The 20,567-nt window shown below is 39.4% G+C and overlaps 2 protein-coding genes, 2 long non-coding RNA genes and 1 pseudogene across 10 annotated transcripts; 1 reads left to right on the top strand and 4 right to left on the bottom strand.

Annotated features, from left to right (window-relative positions):
• Positions 1 to 20,567, top strand: part of LOC130686343 (MFS-type transporter SLC18B1-like) — a 96,527-nt pseudogene that overhangs the window by 42,268 nt on the left and 33,692 nt on the right.
• On the bottom strand, positions 6,524 to 8,930 carry LOC130686367 (uncharacterized). 6 transcript variants are annotated; one of them, XR_008999866.2, is made up of 8 exons: positions 8,811 to 8,930; positions 8,146 to 8,388; positions 7,926 to 8,073; positions 7,571 to 7,861; positions 7,400 to 7,518; positions 7,193 to 7,318; positions 6,874 to 7,137; positions 6,524 to 6,810 (listed from the first exon to the last, which is right to left on the bottom strand). It is a non-coding gene; the product is annotated as an uncharacterized LOC130686367 (long non-coding RNA). The 6 variants fall into 6 exon arrangements; XR_009421269.1 differs by having other exon boundaries at positions 7,193 to 7,518; positions 8,146 to 8,356; XR_009421270.1 differs by having other exon boundaries at positions 7,193 to 7,518; positions 7,926 to 8,066.
• On the bottom strand, positions 9,972 to 11,061 carry LOC132087721 (uncharacterized). Its single transcript, XM_059495740.1, has 2 exons — positions 10,195 to 11,061; positions 9,972 to 10,121 (listed from the first exon to the last, which is right to left on the bottom strand). The coding sequence occupies exons 1-2, from the start codon at positions 10,338 to 10,340 to the stop codon at positions 9,986 to 9,988; spliced, it is 282 nt and encodes a 93-aa protein (XP_059351723.1). The 5' UTR covers positions 10,341 to 11,061; the 3' UTR covers positions 9,972 to 9,985.
• Positions 12,191 to 20,422, bottom strand: LOC130686351 (uncharacterized). 2 transcript variants are annotated; one of them, XR_009421247.1, is made up of 7 exons: positions 20,195 to 20,422; positions 13,125 to 13,576; positions 12,965 to 13,061; positions 12,830 to 12,903; positions 12,620 to 12,767; positions 12,397 to 12,556; positions 12,191 to 12,335 (listed from the first exon to the last, which is right to left on the bottom strand). It is a non-coding gene; the product is annotated as an uncharacterized LOC130686351 (long non-coding RNA). The 2 variants fall into 2 exon arrangements; XR_009421246.1 differs by lacking the exon at positions 20,195 to 20,422 and having other exon boundaries at positions 13,125 to 13,684.
• LOC130686366 (uncharacterized) lies at positions 19,371 to 20,060 on the bottom strand. Its single transcript, XM_057509507.2, has 2 exons — positions 19,594 to 20,060; positions 19,371 to 19,520 (listed from the first exon to the last, which is right to left on the bottom strand). Exons 1-2 carry the CDS (start codon positions 19,737 to 19,739, stop codon positions 19,385 to 19,387), a joined length of 282 nt encoding a protein of 93 aa, XP_057365490.2. The 5' UTR covers positions 19,740 to 20,060; the 3' UTR covers positions 19,371 to 19,384.

Genomic DNA, 20,567 nt, shown 5'->3' on the forward strand with positions numbered 1-20,567 from the left:
CATAAATGATGAGGTAGCGGAAAATGGTTTATGCATTGATTTTCAGTAGATAACTTATGGGCATCATGTTTTTTTATTTTTAAATTCTGTAAGGGTATCGACGGCGTGGCGAACTCTTTCTACTCGCTGGTTCGTGTAGCAAGGATGGACTATACCTTCCTCTCCTGGTTCGTGTAGCAAGGATGGACTATACCTTCCTCTCCTGACATGGGGGGATGGATTTAGCCTTGTTGTGCCATGTATCAAGGAATAAGAAGAACACTTTGAGTCCGTCTACCATTGATTCAGAATTAAACAGCCAACCCAAAGAAGTAAGCAATATTTCGCAGCAAAGAAGTCTTTTTACTTGATTTGGATTTCATATGTTCTATGTGATGAACATCATGACGAATCAAGGTGATAATCAAATTTTTTTTGCACTTAAGAAATTTTGGTTTAATTCGAGGCATTGGTACTGGACTTGGATTCTTGACGTTTTTGATTGAACAGATTTATTCAAACTAGAAGAAGCACAGACATCGTAAGTTGGCGTTAATTAAAAAAACAATACTTCAGTTTGATGGTAAGCTTGATTAGTGGATAATTCATTAGTAACTTTTTTTACATTTTGAAAGTAAGCTTGAATGTAGGAGAAAAGTAGTGTTAGATAGTAGTGAAGCTTAGTTTCGTTTCTTGAAAATTTCGCCATCAACTGCAAGAAGTTATAATGAATCTGTAGAAATGTGTTGGTTTTCTTTGTTTTTCAGCATCTGTGTTGAATTCACCCATCTGTCGTCATCGTCAATAGTAAACGTATAGTCAATCTTAACTAATAATTTAACAACTATTTTCCTGATTTTTTTTTTTTTAATACTAAGTTATTAACGGGTTTATTCCTGTTTAACATATAAAATTTTATCAAATTATTTAAGTGTTTCAAGTGGTGACTTTAATAGCGGAAAATGCCCTAAAACATTTCCCCAACATCTTTGCGTCAAATTATATGTTAGCACCAAATACTAGCATTTAACAGTTTCAAGCATCGAATAAAAATAAGTTTCAACTTTGTATCAGGAATTTCTACTGCAGACGGTCCCCCGAACCTTATTGCCACCTATTGGTACGATATTCAGTTTTCTACATTGGGTTTCAGCGATCGTCCGGGGCTAGGGTAAGGTCTGTAGCAACTTACCCTTTTAATACTTCTAATGCCATAAGGTTCACTTGTAAAAGATATCAATTTTCGTAATCCTTGCTTAATTTAATAAAAAATACATTATTCCGATGCGAAATTGAACGTTGATCACGATTATCGGCTCTGCTTTGACATTCTTAACAAAATGGAGAAAAACGAAGAAAATGACCGTTTGCCTCCAAAACCGTCAAAAATTGACCATCGTTGGAATTGCTTGAAAATGGCAGAATATACTCAAAATTTAATGCTGATTCCGAGAAAATTTGTTTTTTCATAAAATCAACCGTTTTGGAAATACATAGGATTAAATAACTTTGATGTGTCACGCTAGCGCTGTAATGTACTGGCGCGCCAGTAGTTTTTAAAGTCGGTGTATTTCCAAAACGGTTGATGTTATGAAAAAAATAGCAATTTTCTCGGAATCAGCATTCGATTGTGAGTAAATTCTGTTTATTTTCAAGCAATTCCAACGATGGTCAATTTTTGGCGGTTTTGGAGGCAATTTTCCCACGGTCATTTTCTTCGTTTTTCTCCCTTTTGTTAATTTAAATGTCAAAACAAAGCCGATATTCGTGATCAGCGTTCAATTTCGAATCCGAATAATATATTTAAAACTAAATTAAGCAAGGATTACGAAAATTAATATCTTTTACACGTGAACCTTATGGCTTTTGAATGATTAGAAGTGAAATTTGCTACAGCCTTACTCTAGACCCGGATGATCGCACAAGCCCAAAGTAGAAAACTGAATATATCTTAACCAATAGGTGGCAATAGTGTTCGGGGGCCAATCACGTCGTCTGCACGGATAGAAATTCCTGATACAAAGTTGCTAAATTTAAAATTGCTGAGCTCCCATGTATCAGCATTGGAATAAGCTCCACTCAAGGTAGTTTCACAACAATTTCCTCTTCTTACGCTACTGACAAGAAAAAATTTAATACAAGATATACCTTTGGGCCAAAAGTGATATAGATTCAATGCCAACATAGCTGATTTGATTTTGATTCACTAGTCACACTTGTTGCAGTGTTTTACATAAAAAAAGGCAATACGTTGGTTTTATACCGCGCATGGTGACGCCAACTTGGCGTGGAATTAAGTTTTTGTCAGAGCAGAATGTTACGCGAAACGTGAGGTCGACTGATTTATGTCCTGTCGTTGAACGTCATGCGAAGAAAGCCGTTAATAAAAAACGAAACTGGATACCTTACCAGTAGATGGCTATACGCAACTGTGAGATGGATAATCTGACTAACTTATAAATTCATTATTTACCACATGTAAGCTTGCAGCATTTTTGTTATGCTGGCATGTAATCTAAATTTTGTAATTTTAGGTGATGGCATTCGCGTTACGTTTAAGTCAAGATCTACTCTACAATGGGATAAATTTTTCGTAGAATAAGTATCTCCGAGAGCTATGTGTTGCAGTATCATGCTGATGGTAAAAGGTGTATTCAATTTTTAATAACTTTTGAATTTTCTTCTCTGTATGTGCAGTGACGTGACAGTACTGGTTGGTGGTGTTATCTAGGGATAAACCTTTCCATTTTCCCATCCAATCTGTAAGACAGCTCTGATTGTTTGCATAACTACAGCAATATTCCCTGCATAACAAAGGGAATGTTCTCATTTTCTTTAGTGAACTGTTCCCTGTTCAGTTCTTATTGCCATTTTTGGCAATCGAAGAGGCCCAAGAAGAATATTGATTTTCTACCAGACTGCCATTCTGCCAAAGATGTCTTCGTAAGCGATTCGGTATTTGATTGATGGTTTAGAGATCATGGGTTTATTAAATAAAACATCTTTAATTACAGAAAGGAAGGTTCCAAATGATAAGCCCATCAGTATCGTGAAAACGATATGGATATTTTGGTCCAACCCTCACACATGGTGTGTTCCAAGTTAAGTGCGTAGGTGAATTCTCATGGAAAATGTGATCCAAGCCTCCCATGTAACGGTATTTGTTTCATTTAAAGCGAAGCACAAAAATTGGTTCACATCTATTCTGTGGTCACATTTTACCTTGATCTTAATTTCTCTTTCATTCCAGTCTCCTTGATGACATTTTGCAGCTAACCGTAAAAGATGTCCAGCCATTATATTTCCCTGTTTAAGAATAGAAGACGAAAAGAGATGCTAAATTTTCAAAGAACGCTACTCAGACGACACGGCTAATTGCTGATTCATCCCGAACAGTAAAGAGTTTTATTCTCTTAAATTCAAGTGCATATCTGGGCTCCCTTCTTTCTGTGGCCCCGTTTCCCCTAAATTTCTAATAAGCCCGTAGGGGGGTCATGCCCCTACTGTGATCAGCAGTTAAAGGTTGTGAGTGCGCTGTCCGGAAAGGGGACGTGGGGGTCCCCCTGGCTCGATGATATCTTTTTGAGGGTCTTGGGGCTACCCACATATCCGAATAACGGTTAATCGCTCACGTGAAAACTTGTCCTTATCATCACTCTTCATCCTTTTCCGGCTTCTCTTAGCCACGCACCGGGTAATCTCCCCGGTGAGTCAACTAAGGTAGGGGGAGACTCTACTCATGTGGTAGAGTTTTCTCCTACCTTAGTTGACACAAAAAAATTTTACATCAATAAAAATTGTTTTTTTTTAATTCAAAAATCTTTTTACTTATTTTGTCTTTCTTGTACCTTATTTTATACGTCTACATGTAATCCGCATGAGGTATTTCTTCATTTATCTTTTGCTGATATGCATCATTCTGGGATTCGAACCTCAGACATTTCATATCTCAGTCGAACGCTCTACCATTGAGCCACTGTTAACCATACAGACAATAATTCCCATTTGAAAGCGTATCGACTTATCCACTACAAACAAAGGTATTAAGGAAGAAATTACATATTTGTATACGTTGTAGATGGCTCAATGGTAAAGTATTAAACTGATACGCTGGAGGTCTAGGGTTCGATCCCCAATCCAGTTCATGAAAATACTCTCATAAATAAAAACAAACTTTATTTAAAAATCTAACACATTTTTTATTGTCCCTCCATCCTCCCACAAATCCTCCACTTACATTCACATCTTACAACACAACACAATACAAGACATACATAAATAACTAACTAACAGGTTGGCTGCCACGCCACTAAATTTACATTAATTACGTCGCTATCGGAAGGATAGCGACCAGGGGGACTTGCCCGCTGACAAGTCCGGGCTGACATGATGATGGAGACCGTTGTGGGAACGCACACCCCAGGTCTCCACCACACATCGGACAAAGGGAGTCCCTCTGGTGCGTTGCCTAATTGCCTTTCGGCGAATCTTGGGCAGTGGCAACTACTCCACCTCATGACAGATAGGCCATGAGGCAGAACAGCGCGGCCCGTCCCTATATAGCTAAAAAAAAAAAGGGGAGCAAACGGGCGTGGCAGCCAACGTGTAAATTAGTACTACACAATTACACAATAAAAAAATACAACGATACCACAAAGACCAGGCGATGACGTGGCGACCACGAGGCGACGGGCGAGGCGATGATGGCGCGACGGGCGAAGAGAAGACGTGGCGACCGGGCGAGAAGGTGACGTGGCGACGGGAAAGGCGAAGACGGGGCGACGGGCGAGGCGAAGACGGGGCGACGGGCGAGGCGAAGATGGGGCGACGGGCGAGGCGAAGACGGGGCGACGGGCGAGGCGAAGACGGGGCGACGGGCGAGGCGACGACGGGCGAGACGAAGACGGGGCGACGGGCGAGGCGACGACGGCGACGAAGCCGAAGAAGCCGACGAAGGCGAGGCGAGACGGGCTCGACGGCCGAAGCCAAGAAGCGAAGACGGGATGACGGGCAAGGTAATGACGGGCGTGGCGAACACGAAGAAGGCTTTGTTCTTAATCGTAAAAGTAAAGAAAAAGAACCAGTTAGTGGGAAATATAAGATTGTTGTTGTAACCAAACGTTGAAAGCAATTCGACTTACTTCTGCTGTCCGAAGACTGAAAAGACTGTAGGGCCAGCAAATAGGCAGCAGACAGCTAAGAGTTGGCAGTTCTATGGTTGAATGTTCAATTTAAATAAAAAGGCAAACTATATGAGGCAGAAGAAAAATTTAAAATACCAGTAGAAATTGTGTTGAGGTACATGTCTATGTCTGTTGGTAGGCTAGGTCGAGATTACAACTGCCGAAATGACTGTTGTTACAGCTGATACTGCAACGAAGATGAATATGGTGCACTACTCAGATCACGATTAACAGTAGACCATGAGTGTTAAAGAGTAGAAGAATGATATTATGGTATTCCTACCCATAGGATTTGCATCTTTGGTGACATTCCTCAACAGGACGTATTCTTTACAAACGAAGTTTCATGAGCTAAACCTTAGAAGCAAAATCCATCAATGAGATTCTGATAACAAAACATTAGTCTTATACCTCTCAATGAGCACTCGTATAGTTTTATGAATGCAACGTAGTAGGTTGCTAACAGTTTTTTGGTTTGTCAGCTGACATAGGTGATTAAAAGACGTGTACCATAAACACCAAGCATTCTGTGGGCTTCACTTCTAAAACACACTCAGGGATGAAAACGTACAGAAGCACCATTAGTTTTTCTTAAGTTTTCCATTGGAATATGACATATTTAACAGAAACTTTCGAACACAGCTTTCACCGTTCACACTTAGTCAGCAAGTAAATAGTGACACAGCAGCGTCATCTTGTTTTCCAATTAACAACCGAAAAATTCATCAAAATTGAAAATATTGCTTTTTTGAGACGGGAACTGTATTGATGTGAACTCTTTAAACATACTTTTAGATCGTGAATCACTCACACACAATCACATTTTTTCACTGACTTTTATTTATTTATCCAAAAACCTAGATATTTCTAGGAAAATACATGATTTGGGTTCACAGTTCAACAAGGATGCTGATTGCGCTTCACACACATCTAGAAATTTCGCAAGTTGACGTATCTCTGGATTGTTAGCTAGTCAACATCTGCATGATAATACACTTTTCTTTTTTTTTTGAACAGCTGCAATGGTATTTCGGTCATAAGTTCCACGGAAAAATTTCTCCATTGAGGCAAGAACGCCAATTGTGCGTTATCTTGTGCCTATTTTCAATTAAATGGATACGCCGTCACTTTTCTGATCGGAAGAGCTCACTTTGGCCTGGAATATTGTTTTGAATGGTGTAATTAGTATACATTGCATACATTAAATTGGATCAATTACTTTTTGGCATACGTTCAATTGTGTGAGTGAGGCTGTCAAACCGTCGACAGGCGGTATCTAAAGGAGGAAATCAGCTACGAGCTTGCGGACTCTAAACAAACGCAAAACTAATAAAAAATTATAAAGATAGCCTGAAACCAAATTGTAAAGAAAATTAATTTTAGTTTCCAGCACTTCATCAATCAAACATCGTCAACGTTGGCACAGGTGATTTTTCCATGTTCATTGTTTCAGGTCACCAATTTCTACTATATGATTCAAGAGGAAATGAGGTTACACGAACAGAAAATTAACCATACAATTCAACTGATAGATAAAAACACCATGATGCGTGGAAGTGAAATACACCACATCACAACTGTTAAAACTGTCAGAACATTCACCACCCATGCAAAACATTTTCTGATTCATTGATCTTCATCACCTAGCCTATACCACGAAAACCAAACACAATTAGTGCATAACGTTTTGCTGATGAAAGCTAACATATACCTGACAAATTTACTGCAGACCAGCAATTCCTGATGGACTCCCACACAACATTCCAGATAAACAAAACAGTAGTTATTCCTAAACAAACATCTTGCAATAGTGGTCAATATAATGCAGTAACTGGTAAACATAAAATCTCACATGAACAACAAATGTGAACGGAACCATTCGAAAATGAGGTAAACAATTTCAAAAATGAATTTGCACAAAAAGGATTTTAACTAAAACACTACCAGAGAACGAAGTTTTTCCTTCCACCTTTTCCTAATTTTAAAATCAATTAAAGAAACATAATTGTTAAGCAAATCTCACTGTGTACCTTTTTGTTGGTTGAATTTGGGAATGGCTTACTAGTTGGAATAAGTTTTTTTCTTTTACCCCAGATTTGCTTTCCGGGCAGCGCACTTCCAACTTTTTCTGCTGATCACAGTATCTGCATGACCCGCTGCAGAATTATCGCAAGTGAAGAGGAAATCGGGTCACAGATACAAAGGGGCACAGGTACACGTTTATTTTCTTTAAATACCATAACGAGTGAAATAAACGAATCCGAAGAGCTTCGGTAATCATTCCAACTACCATAATTTTTTTGGCACTGAGCCTCCGTCAATTTTCTTTCCCAATCCTTTATAATTAAGAATCTGCCTTTAGAAAAATAAAACAAAAATCAGTGTAAATTTCTTGTCAATTGAATTACCTAAAACTGTGGAATCCTAGAGACATAATATTCTACAAACTCTTTGAATCCCTTGAAAGCAGAAAAATTTCTGCTAAAAGGTCCACGTTAGCCAGATACAGGTCAACTGGTACTTCCTTTTCGACTGGCATTGGCAGTGATAAATAACAAGTAGGATCAAATGCAACTGAGACCTCATCAGACCCCATACAAACCAAAGCCAATTTCAATACCCAACTAAAGAGATCTACTACTACAGAATCTATCTGTATTCTACTTATGATAAAATACCCAACATTCATGTGCAGCTTCCTGAAAAATAAAATGAGTTGGAACACAAGTGAACCTTGCTAATAAAAATTTGTAGCTATTTCACCTATATTTTGTCAGTGTCCATCGATGCAAGACTTCTTCAAAATCGGATTCAGATGTTCGTCTAAGCCCCCCAGAACAACGTAGAGTAGTTCTCGCGAAGCAGGGTGCTGGTATCCGGGAAACTGCAGAGCAAATCTACCGACTTGCAACTTACCCAATTCAAAATCGTTACGATGCACAAGTTAAAAACCTAGCTTTTACAAAGCAAGTAAATGGTATACCTTAAATACACTCGAAGGTAATGCATGGTCACCTTGGTAAGGTGTCCGCCAGACCACATCGTTCGTACAAGATGGCGCCGAGCATTTGCAGTTCCTCCCTTGGATTTCACCTACAAAAATAAAGGTCTGCCACGTTCGGCTGCCGTGATATAACTAGCCGCTACGACGCCATGATAAATGTGGCCATCAGCAGCTCAGCTCAGCACAGCACCTGGGCCACCTAGCGACTAGCCCCCTACGAGCCTAAAGCAAATATTTTGTTTGACAAATAAGACTTTAATTGAATAAAAAAAATTTTTTTAATGGGATGGGAAGAAAAAAAATCTAGGTATTGAAATAAACCACAAAAAAAAACAACAGAAAGACTAAGAACTTAATCTAATTAATTCAATGTGCGTTGGTTCGTACGATGTTTCGTCGACTGGATCATTCGCAACAACGTGACTTTTCTAATAACTTATACATCTACTTACTAATGCCATCAACTTTCGTTTTTCAAAATACGGAATTACATGACATCACGTATTTTACCGCCTGCTCCCTCCGAGACTCTTACGGCGCTATACACCATTTTTATTAAAATCTTTTGGTTATGGGGAACTTACTGAACAATGAGTCGTGTAATTTATTGTTTCCAATCTATTTTACAAAAGCCAAGCCACTACCTGTATGCACCATCATTGACGAGAGCGGTAGGTTGTCAGGGTAGGCTGAATCTTTCCATAAGTTTACCCTGTTCCGTGAGATTTTTTCTAACTTTTGTCCTCATATAATAGATGGGGCAATCTCGGCTAAATGTGGCAAACGATTAGTATTAAGTATGTAACATGATTAGGATATCACTCAAACTATTTACTTGCAACAAAGAATCTCTTCGTTGAGACTTCCCTGGCACCGTTGACATTCTGTCCATAAACGATTAAACTTCTCTTCGAGAGCATAAAGTTGGCCAATTTCCCTCTGGTAGAACTCCGATTCTTTCGGCTTGCAAAATCTGTTTAAATTGGAACAGCAAATTTAACAAACATCGCCGAGATAGGCAGAAATTAGACTTACTTGCATACAGCACTATCGTCTGGAAGGACGGTTTTGCATCCAACACAGGTGGATTTGCGTGTGGTAAAGCTAGCCAATCCACCAATTTTTGAAGTAACAAATGAAGGCGTCCGGGTATGGTAACCATCTACAATACGGAATACAAACCGTTCAATTATGTCAAGCAAATAAAGGCGATAAGTCCGTGTTTAAAGGCGATAAGTCCGTGTTTACGTAGCAACAATGATTCCGCTTTAGATCCAAGTATGGGTTCCAAAATCCGAACAAGGGGTTTTGAAAGCTGATTTTCCAAATGGTATGGGGCATCAATAGGTACGCTGTATTCCATTACAAAAATAGGGTTTTCCGTCTAAAGAAGACGTATGAAAACTTAATAGTTCATGAGAAATTTGAAATCCAAAGACGAACCTTGAGGTAAGCTGGTGTACTTTTAGCGGCTGCGATAATGACATACGGAACTCGATCCCCTAATTTTGGGGTTGTACCAGCATCTCGCTTACGCATCTTGTGAGCTAGTTCCACATGTGCCTGTTTGCTGGCGTAGTCTTTATCTGTTTTAGTCAGCTCCTTTTTAATAAAAGAAAGCAAACGGATAAAATCACAGTATTCCAAAACATAGTTACGCTCTACCTTGGTAATCATCAGAAGTGAGATATCGACTTTGTTGCGCAGCAAGTCGAAAATAGATTGTTTGGCGTATTCTAGTGCTCCATCCGGATCTCTAAGAGAAAATATCAAAACCTCAAACTTTGAATACTAAAACTGATGACTTTTTGTTTACCGATCAATCAAACTTTTCTGCAGACCAGCTATTGATAAGATTGGCAACGAGTTGACAATTATCACGACGAACAGTTTCTAAACCCTTACAATCCATTTTGTCAAACTTTTCAGGTTTGGTCCAATACAATCCTGGATACCTGTGAAGACAGAAACAGACAGTGCAACTGGTATCTCATCTAACAAGTCTTTATAAATCAGAACCGTAATTACCTCTTTTCGTTGATCAATAAATAGGGGTAATAGACTTTTTCGAATTCCAAATTAATGGGTTTGACAAATTTTGCCGACACAAATGCGGCAGCTTCTCGGCCTAATTCCATGGCTTCGGCCACCGTGGGTACACCGAATTTCACCATTACGGAATCTGTGTTACCATAGATTACCTGACGTGACACTAATTGAGAAAATCCTCGAGTCGCCCCGCGGTCGCGACAAGAGTATTGCACCCAGCTTGAAGATTTGACCGATGATGGCTCGTGACAGTTCCTTGATATATGACAGATTTTAAAACCGAATTGTAGGAGAATTTACACGCCCCGCGGTGAATTTGAATCGAAAATTCACGAGTGCGTGCGACAATTACAACTTCTGGCTTTTGAACCATGGCGGGGATGCACCAGAAACACCTTGTTCTAACAATATGTTCATAAACGGTACCAAGTACGCCGCCTATATGAAAAAATGTGAAATTTTAGATGACTTAATCAACGAATGTCACGAAGGGTTTCTTGAGTATCTTAAATGCAATTGGACCTTTTCGTAGTCGCAATCACAGACGTGCCCACTCAAAATTACTTTTACCTCAACTTACCCAGTTCATATCGACCCATTCGAATCAAGTTAGTACGAAGGCATCAAGGTTTCAAAATTACACAGCGTTCATTAATTGGATTACCGTTTTGCCGGAGCCCGTGACAGCACAAGTAATCAAATCTCTTTTGGCAAGAATATCTGCAACTGAAGCTTTCTGTATAGGTGTTGATTTTATGTAGCCAGCAATCTTAATGTTTTGAAGTAGTAGTAGGCGCAGGCCGGCTTCTTCGAATGATGTTATTTATCGAGGTACATCTTTTTCTGTAACCTAAAGCAAATCCAAATAGATATTTTCAAAACATAAACTACTGTTTCGAAAAATGGTTTACCTGGAGGACGACTTTATCAAAATTGTTAAAGTGTTCCCCACAGACGATCCCCTTAAACAGTTCCTTTTCATCGCATGTCACAGCTTCTGGAATGTATTGTTCACGCAGCTTTCCGTCGATTCATCAATAGATTCGGGCAGCATTTCGAGGTGTGGCCGGACTCGGCTGGAGATTCGGGCTGAGAAATAGTTAATCATGGAAACTCACCGACATCCACGACGGAATAAGTAAACGATGTTGTCCTCGTAGATATGGCATCCACTGTCATGTCATCCCCGTCGGATTTGCCGTCCCCTTTCTTGCATTTTGGTAACATGAAGCAAATGGTTGCTAGTCCCTATAGAAGGAAATAAACAATACATCTAATTATTTGTTAATAGTCATTTTTGCATAAAACTTAACACTGTAATTTGGACAGAGAAGACGACGACAGCCGTCATTTGGAAACCAATGTGGTCCACTAAAATGCCAGTCCCAGCGCGTGAAACAAAACGCCCAGCACCACTAAGAGACGACCATATACCGGCAACAAGCCCGTGAGTACTGGGATTATCCGGATAACCAGCATGTCTATTATCAAAACGAAAAAAAAAAAGAAATGAATACTGGTACAGTAAATTGATTTTTTTAAATGTGGCTTACATAGCTTCTCTCATGGCATCAACGACCCCCGAAACTTGTTGCCCTGCAAACGCAACTCCACTTTGTGCCAATGCGATACCGACAACAGCTAGATTTCTAAAATAAAATCAAATAATGATACTAGTTAAACGGTTTGAATTTGAGAATTGAAATCAAAAGTACCGATCAATAGGAACGAAGGGAAAACGCCCCAGCAAAAATATGGACAAGGCTCCGATCATGGTACTGGAAAAAAGGCAGAGCTTCACAGGTCCTCGGCGATCACACAAGTATCCCCAAATAGGACTGGCTATGCTGTTGGCCCCGTCTTTCAAGCCGAAAAAGATTCCGACGTAAAATGGCGTCAAGTCGAACTGCAAACAAAACATAAAATGATTCTAAAGAAATTAATAATAACGCCAAGACGGAAAACATACCGTACGCAACACTTGCGGTTCAAAGTTGATCGAGAGGAACCCGTTCGACATGTCGATACGATGAACGTGAAGAACGGGATCCAAATGGATGGAATACACAAAATAGCCAATGGCGATTGAGTTTTAGTTTATCCCTCGTCATACTGTGACACTAAAATGTTGAGAAACGAGATGAGAAGGCTGGTGACGTACAATATTTTGAACTAACTTACCGTCATAATCGGCGAGAAAGGGTAATGCAATAAAGGCCATAATAGTTTGAATTCCTCCCATGAGGATAAAGGTAGTCTTAAAACCACCTACTTCATGCAATGCACCACCGACTATAGGACTAGCAAACTGGGCAATGTTCATCATGGTTCTTGTAAGATTCTAAAATTAGAACAATGGTAGAAATTGAACAGCGAACGCTAAACCTGCATTAGTGAATCTTACAAAGATTTTGGCAACGGAATTGGGAAACTCCACAGCAGTGTACGTAAACGTCGCCGTAATTGTTCCAGCGTTTCCGGCAGCGTGAATGACGCGGATCAATATAGATATTACGACGAATGAACCCCCGGGAGGGAAATACTCTAAAAAGCTTTTAAAGTTTACTGATTAAAACCCAGCTTTTGCGTTTTTTTTGTGTAATTTACTACTCACCCCGATAATAAGCAGCAAATACCTCCAATGAAAACTCCAGAAACAAAGGTGAACCGAACGCCACTAACTTTTAGCTGAAAGAAAGATGAAGATGCAAATTACACGTTTATGGAACAAATTTGGGGTAATATTTACGTTTTTCCAATAAAAGGAGTGTGACAAGAAACGATGTCAGGCAGTTGGTACCAATAATAAATCCATAAATGGATACTGTGGCACCCTTATCTTCAGCCTAGAGATTAAAGCAAACATTTAGATTTCACATTACATATGATCTTATTTCACAGATACTTACAATTTAGGGAAAGAACGGGGGGGAAAGGCAAATGATGATGTGAGAGTTGCTAATGAGAGAACAACCAATAGAAGCCATTGTCTGGGTGTCAGTTTTTTCTTCTCTGTTTTATCAACCTCTCCAAAACGCCTATATTTTTTCTTCTTAAGCCCTCCACAACCTCCATTACAACTGTCAGATGATGCTGTTGACAGGCATCTATCTTTTTTCACAGTATCCTCCTTTGTGCTCAACTCCTTTTCGTTCGAGTAATAAGTGTTGATTCAATCTTTTCAGTCGTTTTTGCACCTGATCATGCCAAAGCACTGGTGATGTTTCAGCCATCGAAACTGACCTATTCTTTTGCTGTCTTTCTGGATAGGGTGGGTATGGCAAACATGGCTTAGCCAAGGTTGTGAACGATCCAACATACCCATTCTTCAAACAGCTTGTGGTATCTTACTTCTCCTTAGCTATAAATAAAAATAGCAATAGTAGTCAAATTTCTTTGGCATGCTAAAGAGCAAGACTCAAGCACATAACAACGTAGGTCTGCGTCGAGGTGCAAACGAAAAACACGAGTTGGCTAAGGCGGGACGGTATATCGTGGAAATGATAGCGGAAACAGTAATAACCACCAGGGTATATGTCCTATAGACGGCATGCATGTGAATTCAGAAGATTCCAAAACTGATAGTTTTTCACGAAATAAAAATACTTTTTAGAGTTTTTTTACGGTTATTTGTGTTGAACATTACGGGAAAAATTCTAATTCATTTAATTTCCTTCACACAATTCAAATTACCTTTTTTTATTAACATTTTTTTTTGAAAAAACATCAGAGTTTGAGCAGTGATGGGTTCTGTCTTCCGTCGAAAAATGCCATAAAGCGAGACAGCGAGCGGTGTTTTTCAAGCACCCGAAGTAAATCGAAATATTCAAAATGGTTCCCTCATTTATGAATATCTTCACGTTCGTCACAGCATTAACAGGATCTTCCAGCAGAGAAGAACAACCTGAACAGTTGACACCAGAAAACAGGAGCGACTTGTTACAGGAATGTAACACGACGCATCCTTTACCCCAGAATACTTCATCTAGTACTGATTGCCAAGCAGAGAAACCAGATGGAACTGCAAAGGGCGCCCAACAGTCGAAGCAATCACGATTCTTCGAGCGAATGAAACAGAAATTCGTCAAACCGGGATTTTTGAGAGAAGATAATACCATCAAGATCAAGTCTGTGCAGGTATGTCTGAACAAGCATAAAGTGGATATGGTGATTGACAAAGGCTGTGACGAGTCAATCATCAGTCTACAACAATGGCAACAAATAGGCGAGCCCAACTTAACGCCTTTTACGAAGTACAATTTGGTCAAGTCTAAGCGTACAGGGAAGTTCAAAGAGCACGTAAAATGGGAAGAGGTCGTTGGATTTTTCTACACCCACGTTGTATTACAAGACAAAACAACTGAAATCCCAATTTACGTGTGTGCAGGATATAAGGCTATGCCCAACTTCCTCGGTTGCAGACTCTTCCACGACCTCCATTTACATCAACAAAATGCGCATTTGATCAAAATAACACGCACAACAGGAAAGGAAACGCCTCCCGAAACCCCGACAACAAAATCGGATGCCGAACCTAATACTACACTAAACTTGACCGGTGCTATGATCAATTACTTGACGTTACTGATCGATATAGCAAAAGACAAGAATAAGAAAAATCGCGAAAAGTATGAAAAGTACATGTCACAGACCATAATGGCCATAATGGTAGCGTTCGAGATAAAAAGGGCCGCCTCCGGGAACAAATCTGAACCGCTTGTCATTGAATGCAACAGCATCGACAAGCTCAGGAAGACTTTTTCTAAGCTGGAAAAACTCTACGAAAATGACAAAAGGAGGTCCCGCGAAGTTATACGTGATGCAGAAGACGCGCTGGATGATCATAAAACAAAACTTGCGTCTGCATCATCGGAAGTAGAACGCGCGAAACTAACCGAACTTCTCCGGCGAAGAGAAAAAGCCCTGCAAGTGATTGTCGAAAACGAAAATATCGATTTTGAGAAGAAGATGGCAGAAGTGGCTTTCGCCAAAGAAATGTTTCCGGAGCCAAAGGCAGAAAAAAAGGGGAAGAAATTCTTCAAAAGACTCAAAACGATGTTTGGACATCGTTCTTCTAACGACCAAATGAAAGCAGAGGAAAGAAGGTCTAACAATGAATATGTTTTGATGCTTAGATAATTCTGTGTGCTTTGGCTTTGTTTAGATTCGTAACGTTTGAAGGAAGGGGCAAAATTGAGTGAGGAGAGACGACAATGGCATAATTGGTTAAGAAATAACTATGCTGTTAAAGCGGAAAATTTTTTAATCGTTATGGCCATTGTCACCTCTCTCCCTCCCCCAATTTCATTCATTCATTCTCCCAATACCTTAATTTAAATGGGACGTGATTTGAACAAAGTCCACAGATTTTCTAAGCATGCTTACATTTTCATAGTTATACCTCTCCAGCTTCTCTTTTCTTTCGATTTCTTTCACGAATTCTATGCTTGGTTACTACAGATTGCTTGTACTGTCGGCAATAATTTGGATCTTAAAAATAAAGATGTTAAAAAAAAAAAATGCTCCAACGAATTCTAGTGTTTTAATACTTAGACAAGAGCTTCGATGGTCCTACCACGAAGGGCTACCAGTTAAAACAATGTGGCTTATGAAACACGATTTCAATTAGTTTTTTGGGAATAGCCTAAACAAAGAAAAATAATTGAATTATTTTTACAACTTCTCATTGCATTGACCTGGTGATCGTACCGTCATTCACGCTTCCTTCTTGCGCAAGAAAAAAAAAATTTAAGCGGCTTCCGATTTTTATACATTCACGCGTGATTGCATTGGTTTAGAGTATTCTACCTGTGACTATACTAGATCAGTCAATAGGTACGTACAAGTTTTTAAAAATTGCAGAGGAAAACAACTCAATCGCACTAATAATTTTACAGTTAGTCATCGAATTCTCAGTTCCCCATATTTAATTTCACGAAATTCCGTTATCGTTACCAATCTCTATGTTTATACTTTGCTTGTTCTTCCTACTTCAAAGGCTTCTTCCTTTTTCCCACTTGAAAAGCCCTCGGAAAAGAAAATGGGAACAAGAAAAGTGATTTGGAACGATGGAACACGTCACGCCATAACGGTTGATGGCGTTATCATTGCAAAAAGGGGAAAAAAATGTCTACTTCAAACTGGAAATTTATCAATTTTTGTATCCTTATTCCGCTAGTAGATCAAAAGACTCGCGTGCGTCCTCCATTCAACGGTCAGAACGGTTCGCTTCTTTAAGTAACATTTTTTAGTCAATGACTAGCATAAAGCGTGTGGGTGGACGCTCTGACGAGCACGACCATCTTTCGGTCGAATCGATAATATTTGAATGTGATCACCACAGCTGTTAAAAGCCTATTCATCCATTCCCGTACCATTCGCCACAACACCACATAAAATGTAATGCATTTTTAAAATTCAATTTGGCTTAAGCTCAATTAAATTTAAACAAGATTTTGTCGCATGAATCGATTTTTCTCTTGTTCTGCTCGAATATCAAAAATTGGCTGAAAAAACGAAGCCAAAACGCTTTCCTGAAAATTATCGATTGGATTAAAAGCAGATCGTGCGACAGAGTATGGATTAGCCGGATATGATTTTCATAAAATAGTTAAAGCCAGCCGGAAGAGACACGGAAAATATCGGGTATTGTTACAGATGTGGCAAGTGGTAGGGTGCTAGATGAGATTCTCAAGTTTCTAAATTCAATTATCTAGTCTACACGATGGGCCTAATCTGTTCAGCCAGAGAACCCGGCATATGTTTCAGCGCGCATGCGGCGAATAATGGCACAGTCTCGCGGTAATGGGATCGACACTGATTTGCACGTGACGGACTCGGCTGGAGATTCGGGCTGAGAAATAGTTAATCGTGGAAACTCACCGACATCCACGATATCCACGAATAAGTAAACGATGTTGTCCTCGTAGATATGGCATCCACTGTCGTGTCATCCCCGTCGGATTTGCCGTCACCTTTCTTGCACTTTGGTAACATGAAGCACATGGTTGCTAAACCCTATAGAAGGAAAGAAATAATGCATCTTATTATTTACTTGTTAATAGTCATTTATTTATGGTCAAAACTTACCACTGTAATTTGAACAGAGAACACGACGGCAGCCGTCATTTGGAAACCAATGTGGTCCACTAAAATGCCAGTCCCAGCGCGTGAAACAAAACGCCCAGCAGAGACGACCAAATACCAGCAACAAGCCCGTGAGTATTGGGATTATCCGGATAACCAGCATGTCTATTATCAAAATGCAAAAAAGAAATGAATACTGGCACAGCAAATTGAATTTTTTAAATGTGGCTTACACAGCTTCTCTCATGGCATCAACGACCCCCGAAACTTGTTGCCCTGCAAACGCAACTCCACTTAGTGCCAATGCGATACCGACAACAGCTAGATTTCTAAAATAAAATCAAATAATGATACTAGTTAAACGGTTTGAATTTGAGAATTGAAATCAAAAGTACCGATCAAAAGAAATGAATGAATTTAGTCTATTGCAAATTTGCTACGACATCTTTCGCGGGTGGCATAATAAAAAGAAAAAAAAAAGGAAAGAAAAATAAAATAAATGTAAGTAAAATTTGTTGCCAATGAAAAAAAAATTTTTTAAATGGGATGGGAAGAAAAAAATCTAGATATTGAAATAAACCACAAAAAAAAAAAAAAAAAAAAAAAACAGAAAGACTAAGAACTTAATCTAATTAATTCAATGTGCGTTGGTTCGTACGATGTTTCGTCGACTGGATCATTCGCAACAACGTGACTTTTCTAATAACTTATACATCTACTTACTAATGCCATCAACTTTCGTTTTTCAAAATACGGAATTACATGACATCACGTATTTTACCGCCTGCTCCCTCCGAGACTCTTACGGCGCTATACACCATTTTTATTAAAATCTTTTGGTTATGGGGAACTTACTGAACAATGAGTCGTGTAATTTATTGTTTCCAATCTATTTTACAAAAGCCAAGCCACTACCTGTATGCACCATCATTGACGAGAGCGGTAGGTTGTCAGGGTAGGCTGAATCTTTCCATAAGTTTACCCTGTTCCGTGAGATTTTTTCTAACTTTTGTCCTCATATAATAGATGGGGCAATCTCGGCTAAATGTGGCAAACGATTAGTATTAAGTATGTAACATGATTAGGATATCACTCAAACTATTTACTTGCAACAAAGAATCTCTTCGTTGAGACTTCCCTGGCACCGTTGACATTCTGTCCATAAACGATTAAACTTCTCTTCGAGAGCATAAAGTTGGCCAATTTCCCTCTGGTAGAACTCCGATTCTTTCGGCTTGCAAAATCTGTTTAAATTGGAACAGCAATTTTAACAAACATCGCCGAGATAGGCAGAAATTAGACTTACTTGCATACAGCACTATCGTCTGGAAGGACGGTTTTGCATCCAACACAGGTGGATTTGCGTGTGGTAAAGCTAGCCAATCCACCAATTTTTGAAGTAACAAATGAAGGCGGACGCCTTCATCATTGTGGGTATGGTAACCATCTACAATACGGAATACAAACCGTTCAATTATGTCAAGCAAATAAAGGCGATAAGTCCGTGTTTACGTAGCAACAATGATTCCGCTTTAGATCCAAGTATGGGTTCCAAAATCCGAACAAGGGGTTTTGAAAGCTGATTTTCCAAATGGTATGGGGCATCAATAGGTACGCTGTATTCCATTACAAAAATAGGGTTTTCCGTCTAAAGAAGACGTATGAAAACTTAATAGTTCATGAGAAATTTGAAATCCAAAGACGAACCTTGAGGTAAGCTGGTGTACTTTTAGCGGCTGCGATAATGACATACGGAACTCGATCCCCTAATTTTGGGGTTGTACCAGCATCTCGCTTACGCATCTTGTGAGCTAGTTCCACATGTGCCTGTTTACTGGCGTAGTCTTTATCTGTTTTAGTCAGCTCCTTTTTAATAAAAGAAAGCAAACGGATAAAATCACAGTATTCCAAAACATAGTTACGCTCTACCTTGGTAATCATCAGAAGTGAGATATCGACTTTGTTGCGCAGCAAGTCGAAAATAGATTGTTTGGCGTATTCTAGTGCTCCATCCGGATCTCTAAGAGAAAATATCAAAACCTCAAACTTTGAATACTAAAACTGATGACTTTTTGTTTACCGATCAATCAAACTTTTCTGCAGACCAGCTATTGATAAGATTGGCAACGAGTTGACAATTATCACGACGAACAGTTTCTAAACCCTTACAATCCATTTTGTCAAACTTTTCAGGTTTGGTCCAATACAATCCTGGATACCTGTGAAGACAGAAACAGACAGTGCAACTGGTATCTCATCTAACAAGTCTTTATAAATCAGAACCGTAATTACCTCTTTTCGTTGATCAATAAATAGGGGTAATAGACTTTTTCGAATTCCAAATTAATGGGTTTGACAAATTTTGCCGACACAAATGCGGCAGCTTCTCGGCCTAATTCCATGGCTTCGGCCACCGTGGGTACACCGAATTTCACCATTACGGAATCTGTGTTACCATAGATTACCTGACGTGACACTAATTGAGAAAATCCTCGAGTCGCCCCGCGGTCGCGACAAGAGTATTGCACCCAGCTTGAAGATTTGACCGATGATGGCTCGTGACAGTTCCTTGATATATGACAGATTTTAAAACCGAATTGTAGGAGAATTTACACGCCCCGCGGTGAATTTGAATCGAAAATTCACGAGTGCGTGCGACAATTACAACTTCTGGCTTTTGAACCATGGCGGGGATGCACCAGAAACACCTTGTTCTAACAATATGTTCATAAACGGTACCAAGTACGCCGCCTATATGAAAAAATGTGAAATTTTAGATGACTTAATCAACGAATGTCACGAAGGGTTTCTTGAGTATCTTAAATGCAATTGGACCTTTTCGTAGTCGCAATCACAGACGTGCCCACTCAAAATTACTTTTACCTCAACTTACCCAGTTCATATCGACCCATTCGAATCAAGTTAGTACGAAGGCATCAAGGTTTCAAAATTACACAGCGTTCATTAATTGGATTACCGTTTTGCCGGAGCCCGTGACAGCACAAGTAATCAAATCTCTTTTGGCAAGAATATCTGCAACTGAAGCTTTCTGTATAGGTGTTGATTTTATGTAGCCAGCAATCTTAATGTTTTGAAGTAGTAGTAGGCGCAGGCCGGCTTCTTCGAATTATGTTATTTATCGAGGTACATCTTTTTCTGTAACCTAAAGCAAATCCAAATAGATATTTTCAAAACATAAACTACTGTTTCGAAAAATGGTTTACCTGGAGGACGACTTTATCAAAATTGTTAAAGTGTTCCCCACA

Source organism: Daphnia carinata, chromosome 6 (assembly GCF_022539665.2).
Source record: "Daphnia carinata strain CSIRO-1 chromosome 6, CSIRO_AGI_Dcar_HiC_V3, whole genome shotgun sequence".
NCBI lineage: Eukaryota > Metazoa > Arthropoda > Branchiopoda > Diplostraca > Daphniidae > Daphnia > Daphnia carinata.

Bases quoted from the DNA above. Each gene is read 5' to 3' on its own strand.
- LOC130686366 (XM_057509507.2), bottom strand. From the start codon at position 19,739: ATGGTGAAATTCGGTGTACCCACGGTGGCCGAAGCCATGGAATTAGGC. The intron at 19,521-19,593 runs GTAATTACGGTT...CTGTCTTCACAG, and splicing joins TTATTGATCAACGAAAAGAG to GTATCCAGGATTGTATTGGA.
- LOC132087721 (XM_059495740.1), bottom strand. From the start codon at position 10,340: ATGGTGAAATTCGGTGTACCCACGGTGGCCGAAGCCATGGAATTAGGC. The intron at 10,122-10,194 runs GTAATTACGGTT...CTGTCTTCACAG, and splicing joins TTATTGATCAACGAAAAGAG to GTATCCAGGATTGTATTGGA.